This window comes from Austrofundulus limnaeus, unplaced genomic scaffold (genome assembly GCF_001266775.1).
Source record: "Austrofundulus limnaeus strain Quisiro unplaced genomic scaffold, Austrofundulus_limnaeus-1.0 Scaffold24, whole genome shotgun sequence".
Lineage (NCBI taxonomy): Eukaryota > Metazoa > Chordata > Actinopteri > Cyprinodontiformes > Rivulidae > Austrofundulus > Austrofundulus limnaeus.
The window spans coordinates 2,783,253-2,790,681 of record NW_013952426.1 but is presented as its reverse complement, the minus strand read 5'-3'; the positions used below and the strand labels follow the sequence as shown (position 1 = coordinate 2,790,681).

General features: G+C 39.4%; 1 protein-coding gene across 2 annotated transcripts in view; it reads left to right on the top strand.

The window, feature by feature from the left end:
• tgm1l1 (transglutaminase 1 like 1) overlaps window positions 1-6,032 on the top strand; it is a 22,460-nt gene extending 16,428 nt beyond the window's left edge. For both annotated transcript variants that reach the window (XM_014004481.1, XM_014004482.1), the window contains exons 9-14: window positions 1,333-1,525; window positions 1,809-1,962; window positions 2,168-2,452; window positions 4,296-4,456; window positions 4,573-4,709; window positions 4,807-6,032. In XM_014004481.1, coding sequence (XP_013859935.1) covers window positions 1,333-1,525; window positions 1,809-1,962; window positions 2,168-2,452; window positions 4,296-4,456; window positions 4,573-4,709; window positions 4,807-4,951 — 1,075 coding nt within the window. In that variant the 3' untranslated portion in view covers window positions 4,952-6,032. The remainder of the gene's footprint in view (window positions 1-1,332; window positions 1,526-1,808; window positions 1,963-2,167; window positions 2,453-4,295; window positions 4,457-4,572; window positions 4,710-4,806) is intronic.
• The last annotated feature ends 1,397 nt before the right edge of the window (window positions 6,033-7,429 follow it).

Here is a 7,429-nt window from a genome sequence, read left to right as displayed (position 1 = left end):
GTGAATGTCTGTTAGTGTAAAGCACTTTGGGGTCCGGAGGGACTTGAAAAAGCGCTCTATAAGTTCAGTACCATTTACCATTTAAGAAACAAAAATGAGAAATAATAAAAAATATCTTATCATTGGTGGGCCATACGGAGGTCACCTGTAAGTTGGATGTGGCCAGCGAGCCACCAGTTGACTAGCCCTTCTTTAATGCTTTTAAAAAACAATAATTGGGTAAGCAAGTTTGAATTTATTGTAGCTTTTGTTTAAACCAAACATGATCATATTAATAGACGTATCCTCCAGTATAAGCTCTACAAACCTACTAATATTTGGTAAAATGTTTGTTAGCAAGTTTCACCATGGCCACATTTGAATTTATCTTTTCAAAATATTGGCTGACTATCTGACTCCTTTTTCTGTCAGACTTGGTAGCACTCATGGATTTCCTGGTAGACCAGCCTTTAAGAGTAATCCACACATTTTCAATAGAGTTGAAGTCACGACTTTAGAAAGGCCATTCCAGTAGCTTAATGTTAGCCTGTTCTATCCAGTGAGGAAACAGTTATGATGTATGTTTAGGGTCTTAAATGATCCTGTTGGAACTTTAAATTGTGTCTAAGTTTCAATCTTCTAGCTGTTGATTTGAGGTGAATTTGAAGAATTCAGAGGTCGTCTTCCTTCCATCATCTTTTGTGTAATGCATCAATACCAAAACATGATGCTACCACCACTATGCTTTGACAATTACTTCTGATTCACTCAAGCTTAAATGCATCACTTTTACGAACAGGGGCTAATTTCTTGGTTTACATCTTTGCAGTCCATGGTGATGTAAAACTAATTTCATTCTGGACAGTGACACTTGTGTATCTTGTAGTCCTTGATAGGGTTTAGCCTTGGTGGTTCCTGGATTTATTCTGCACATCCTGACCAATTTGTTTTCATTTGAGGGGAAAGATGAGTATTTGTCAATTCAGTAAGTGCTCTGTAACAAAATGATGCTGGCAAAGAGAAGCTACCAGCTGCAGCCAATCAGTATTACTAATGAGAAGTTAATGGACCTTGGTCTAATCTAGACCCTTTAGCACCACTTACGGAAATGTTTAGGTGATTGTATGAATATATGTTTGAGCCTGTATGAATAATTTAGCTTTTGTGTGGGTTAGAGAAAATGCACAATAAATTTAAACCTCTGCATCTAAGTTTTGTTTTTAAAATAATAAGTTTTATGTTGTGGAATCATTCCATCCTGGACTAATTACCCATCATAACCCAGCCATAATAACTTATGTAAACCTCTGACTGCAGTGTTTCTCCTGAACTAAGAAAAATATCTCCCTGTAGGAACTTCCATGTGTGGAATGACTGCTGGATGGCCAGACCAGACCTTCCTCCTGGTAATGGAGGCTGGCAGGCTGTTGACTCCACCCCCCAGGAGACGTCTCAGGGCATCTTCTGCTGCGGCCCCGCCTCCATCAGTGCCATCCGCTCTGGTCACGTGTACCTCAAACACGACACACCTTTTGTCTTTGCTGAGGTCAGTGCTTTACTTTGCTTTTTTGTGTGTTATTATTATTATTTTTAAAACACCATATTTTTATTTGGAACTGCAGTATTATCCTATTTTATGGTTCCAAACTGTTGTGTTGTTAGTATTAAGAATTATGTTAAGAGCCCATAATTTGCAATGGGGTTTTGGGGAGGGGATTTCATAATCAATGATTTCAACAAACCTATTGCAAAAAACACAACAATAAGCTTTTATTAGCTTTAAAACCAAGCTTTCGAAGGCGTGATCTCATTTGGTGTTTCCTGTTCAGGTCAACAGTGATAAAATCTACTGGAAAAGGAACCAGGATGGTACATTCAGCCAGGTCTATAGTGAGAAGAAAGCTGTCGGCCACTGYATCAGCACCAAAGCAGTGGGCTCTGATGAACGAGAGGACATCACAAACCTGTACAAACATCCAGAAGGTACAGGRAAGGACACATAACTTGGTTTACTGCAAGTCTCAAATAAATAGTTGTGACTAGATTAATTGATCTTGTGTTTTTTTACAATTTTAAACTATGTGTCTTTGTTATCCTTTTTTGGAAAGCCTGTGCTGGAGCTCTTGTGTTCTTGAATAAATCCTGGAGTCAGAAAGCGGTTCACTCACCTCCTCCTTATCTCCTCCAGATTCAGAGGAGGAACGCATTGCCGTGGAGACAGCAAGTCGCTACGGCAGCAAGCCAGACACCTACTGTGCTGCCGCGGCAGAGGATGTGCGTGTGGAGGTGAAGATAGACGGCGAGGGGCCCAAGATGGGCTGTGACGCCAAGCTGAGCATTGTGGTAAAGAACCAGAGCTCGGAGCCCCGTCGGACCACTCTGCACAGCCAGGTGGCTGTCATGCACTACACTGGTGTGCTGAAGAACGCCATCAAAAAGGATCAGATACCTGTGGAGCTTCTACCCAATGAAGGTTGGAGTTTTATTGTCCACCTTTATGTTAGGGCACAAACATGAAAAAACAAAAATGATCTGTTTTGAAAGGGAAATTAAGTTGATATAAGTTTGGAAGGGGGGGGGGGACAAAACTTTACTATTATTATTTTTTATTGCTATAAGATTGATTCATGTTTTAGTGGCAGATTAATTCAGTAAAGGGAAATTGTAACAAAGTTTGTGAAGTCTTGCTAAACTTACCCACACACCAAATATTTTTGACCCAGTTCTGGCCCGTACATAACACTTTAACATTCTGCCCAGATATTACAAAGAATGATGGGCCTTTGGTGGCCCAGATGTGCTTTGCCAGAGGTGGTCCGTACATAGACCAGCACCACGTAAACCAAAATACAACTGGTCCAGTCATGGTATTGACAAATTTGGACCGCATAAACCAAATTAAACCTGGGCCAGTTGTGGTATTGAGAGAATTGGACCACATAAACCAAATTACAACTGGGCCAGTCATGATATTGACAGATTTGGACTACATAAACCAAATTACAACTGGGTCAGTCGTGATATTNTTGACAGATTTGGACTACATAAACCAAATTACAACTGGGTCAGTCGTGATATTGAAGATTTGGACCACATAAACCAAATTACAACTGGGCCAGTCGTGGTATTGACAGATTTGGACCACATAAACCAAATTAAAACTGGGCCAGTCATGGTATTGACAGATTTGGACCACATAAACCTAATTACAACTGGGCCATTTGTGGTATTGACAGATTTGGACCACATAAACCAAACTGCAACTGGGCCAGTTGTTGCATTCCAGTGCCATAATTGCCTGACCTGGCCCACATCTGCTTCACAAACCACTTGTCATGCCAGCAGTCAGCTAGCTCTGCCAGCTTGACACCAGATTTGACCCACACACATCTGCTGTGTAGGGATATACTAACAAACTAATGCTTGGCCCAGATAGAGCAAAGAATGGCTGCGCTTTGGTGGCCCAGGTGTGGTTTGCCAGAGATGGTCCATGCATGATCTAGCTCCACACAAACCAAACCACTACTGGGCCAGATCTGGTGTCAAGCTGGCACTGCATGACAAGTGGATTGTCAACCAGATGTGGGCCAGGTCTGGAAATGATGGCACTGTTTTTAGGATGTCACGCCACAACTGGCCCAGTTGTGGTTTTGTATGTGACCCAAATCTGTCAATTGTGGTTTATTTTGTGGTGCTGGCCCATGAATGGACTACCTCTGGCAAACCACATCTGGGCTACTAAACATAATTCTTTGGGTTATCTGGGCTGAAGATTAGACTGTTAGTGCCTTGTGTTGGCCAGAACTGACCACGCAAATATTGTTATGTGAGTACTGAAATACAAATTGATCATACAAGACAGCATAGTTGGAAAACACCAAAACACTACTTGTTTCATTTCTTGTTTCAAAAGATAATAGGATTTATTGTGCAAAGATGAACTTTACCAATACATTTGCTGATTGAAACCTATATTAAAATTGCATACAAGATAATCTGTTTGTTTTTAGTTTCAAAAACTAAGCTAGCTAGCTATTAGCTCTATCTTCAAAGTAAGACCTATCTGTCACTGTATGTCAAGTGTATCTGATTGCCCTTGTATACTGTAGCTCTAAATACCATATAAAAAAAAAAAACCCAAAAAAAAAACAATACCATTTGAGCTTCTGGCTGTTAGAACGGCATTGTTTGTTTTTCCAGCATAAAGTTTTAACGAACTGTTAATGAAATCCCCTAAAAACGGATGTTATTGTCTGGTTTAAACTTGGCCTTATATCTTCACTTATACAATGCTTTCTGTTTTTCTCCCTACACAGAGAAAAAGATTGAATGGATCTTACCCTACCAGGAGTACCAGAACCAGTTGGTGGATCAGGCAGCTCTGATGCTGTCTCTGTGTGGAAGAGTCACTGAAACCAAGCAAGTGTTAGCCAATCAGACGAGCTTCAGGCTCCGAACACCTGACCTCAGCATCAAGGTAGAGAGACTGTAATTAATGTTTGAACATGATGTAACCGTTTAAGTTCAGAATTTGTAAATTATTCTATTTAGTTTCTCCTCCTTAATTTTATTTCTTTTTGTTTTTTATGGCAGCCTCTGGGTGATGCTGTAGTTGGGAAGGAGATGTCGGCCAAGATCACCTTCACCAACCCGCTGCCGTGTACACTGAAGGATGTTGTGTTCAGAGTGGAGGGCCTGGGCCTTCAGAAGGGCCATGAAGTGCTTATAGGGTGAGATTTCCTCTTCTGTTGATCATCTCGTTCTTCTCCCTCCACATATTTATCCCTTTGAGTCTAACGTGTCACCTCTTCTCCCCCAATCTTTCAGTGATGTCGGTGGTCACGCCACCTTGACGCTGACAGAGCACTTCATCCCCTCTCAACCCGGACCCAAGAAGCTGGTCGCATCCCTCGACTGTAAACAGCTCACTCAAGTGCACGGAGTGGCTGACATTGTTGTTCTTGACCAGTGAGAGGAAACCAGGCAGTTCAGCATTCCTCTCATTACTTTTTCATTTGAGGATTTAGCCTGAGAGCTTCTAAACATGAAGCGGCTGATAAACAAGTGCAAACAGAGCACACAAAATACTAGGAGGAGGATATGCTAATCATTTAGCATCCCCAGTGGGATTTACCAAACCTGAAACTGATTGCGATGGTTAGACTGGCTGCCTCCACAGTAACAACCAATAGCGCGGTCCGCACCACTTTTGCCCACTAATATCACTTACAATTTTATTTAGTTTGGGCAGCAATTTAACCCTGGTTATTTGGGATCTTAGTAAATCAGCCCCACAGTGTGTGTCTTGTTTATATTCTTTTTATAATATCCTGAAAAGACAATAATTGTAGAATTATCAGTATTTTTATTATTACTATTATTATTTATAACTTTAAGTATTTTAAACTTACATTTCTGACTTGCTGTCWTGAAATAGACAGCAGGCTTTTAAAATGAGAAAGGTGCTTTACATAAAAGCATGCGAGCGTTGAAGTTATAAATCTGTTCTTACAAAGGTGCAATTTAAAACCACTGAACAAATCACATGAAAGTGCTGTGTCACGTGTCTAAATGTGAAAAGTGTTGAAAGGATCGTCACACGGTTGAAATGGAGGAGGTGCAAAGAAAATCCTGATGAAATCGGCCTCCAAGATTAAATATGACAACAGTCACACAACAGAATTTTTACAAACTGATAAAAACAAATCATTTTTGTGGCTAGAATTGTTTATCTATAAGGAGAAACATCATTTTGTGAGTCGTGTTGGTGCTCTGATAATCTTGTTGTTGAACGCCAAATGCCCTCCATCCAATAGATGTAAGTTTGTGTTATTTGTATGTTTGTCCATCGTTTGTGAACAATTACAGTGAACGCAGATTTCTTGCAAATCAAAGCAGAGGAGCACTCATGCTGAGCTTCTCCTGGTTCTAGTCATTTTTTATCTTTAGCACTCTACAATGTGAAAAAAAAAACTAAATATTAACCATTATTTATCTTATGTATTTTTGTATAATCTATGTTGTGACTCTAATAAAACTCTGTAAATTTTTGACTTAGCCCATGGTTTGTTTTTTATTATCAAGAATTACTAAACAAGTTAAGCAAAAAGGATTTTAAGCAGATGTGTAACTTTCCATTTTAACAATAGATTTTGAAATATGTCTTTGCAGACATGTAGTTTGCAACATCAAGGACATGCACTAACTATACCCTAGGATTTTCATCCATCTATCTATTTCTTTTCCTTTCTGGGTTGTGGGAGGGCTGCTGCCTTTCTCCATCAGTCACTGTGAGGGAGGCGGGGGGCACCTTGGATAGATCAAAACTTCATCACAGGGACATACAGAGGCAAACATGTAAGTTTATGATTTTGGGGAGGAAACCAGAGTACCTGGAGAAGAGCAACATGTGCACTGCAAACTCCTCCCAGAAAGGCTGGGAATGGATCCTGAGACTTTGCTGTGAGGCGAGAGCTCCAGATTGTTTGGAGCCCTTGAGTTCAGGTGGCACCCCTTGTGTGATTTTCTAAAACTCACTACCAATTTACATCCATTCACATGTCAGATTCAACTGTTTTGTCTCGTATTTTTTTATATTTAGAAACCATTGTCCACTTAAAATAGTTAACAATTAAATTTATTTGAAATAAGTCTGACTCACACCTGCCAACGTTTGAATGAGGAACACCTGTTATGTTAGTGAGCAGCTGTGGAGAAAAGCAATTATTTTTCTAAACTGATCTTACTTATTTTTTAACATTTTTGTGTTGCTTTGTTGTTTTATTCATTCACTTGACTGAATTGTGAAGCACTTTGGTGAACTCATGTTGTCTGTATGTGATTTAAATTGACATTGACACATCTAGGAGGGATCCATTGTTATTCTACTTTAACAAATTTTGTAAAAGATCTACTCAAAACAAAACATTTTCCAGCCATTTGAAAAGCATTTTTCAAAATTCTTGGAATTAACACAACATAAAATCAGCATTTTACTGAGAAACAGAACAATTTGTCTTTACTGACTACGCCACTGGCCGACCCTATGCCCGCCTTAAGATTTCACAGCTTCACAAATATTCATGTCACAAAATGGGTTTTGAGATTAAACAAGTCATCATGAACCCCATTTTATTTATTTTTTATCAAAGTAAATTTCTTCATAGAAATTTTAGTCTGCACAGTTTGCACAGCAGGATTTCTATTTCAGCTGATGGGAACTGACTGTTCTTCCATCCTCTCTCCATCTATTCATTTTTGCTTTCCCATTTGTCATCAAGGCCACAGATTGTGGACTAACAGGGACTAACTGAGTTCATTATGGGACCTGGAAAATATAATAGCCCCATAAATCTATTATATAATCTATATCAAGATTTTAATATCAGGTTTTTCTATTTCATTTTTTTATTTTCCCATTATTTCTATGAAATTTACGAAAGATTAAATG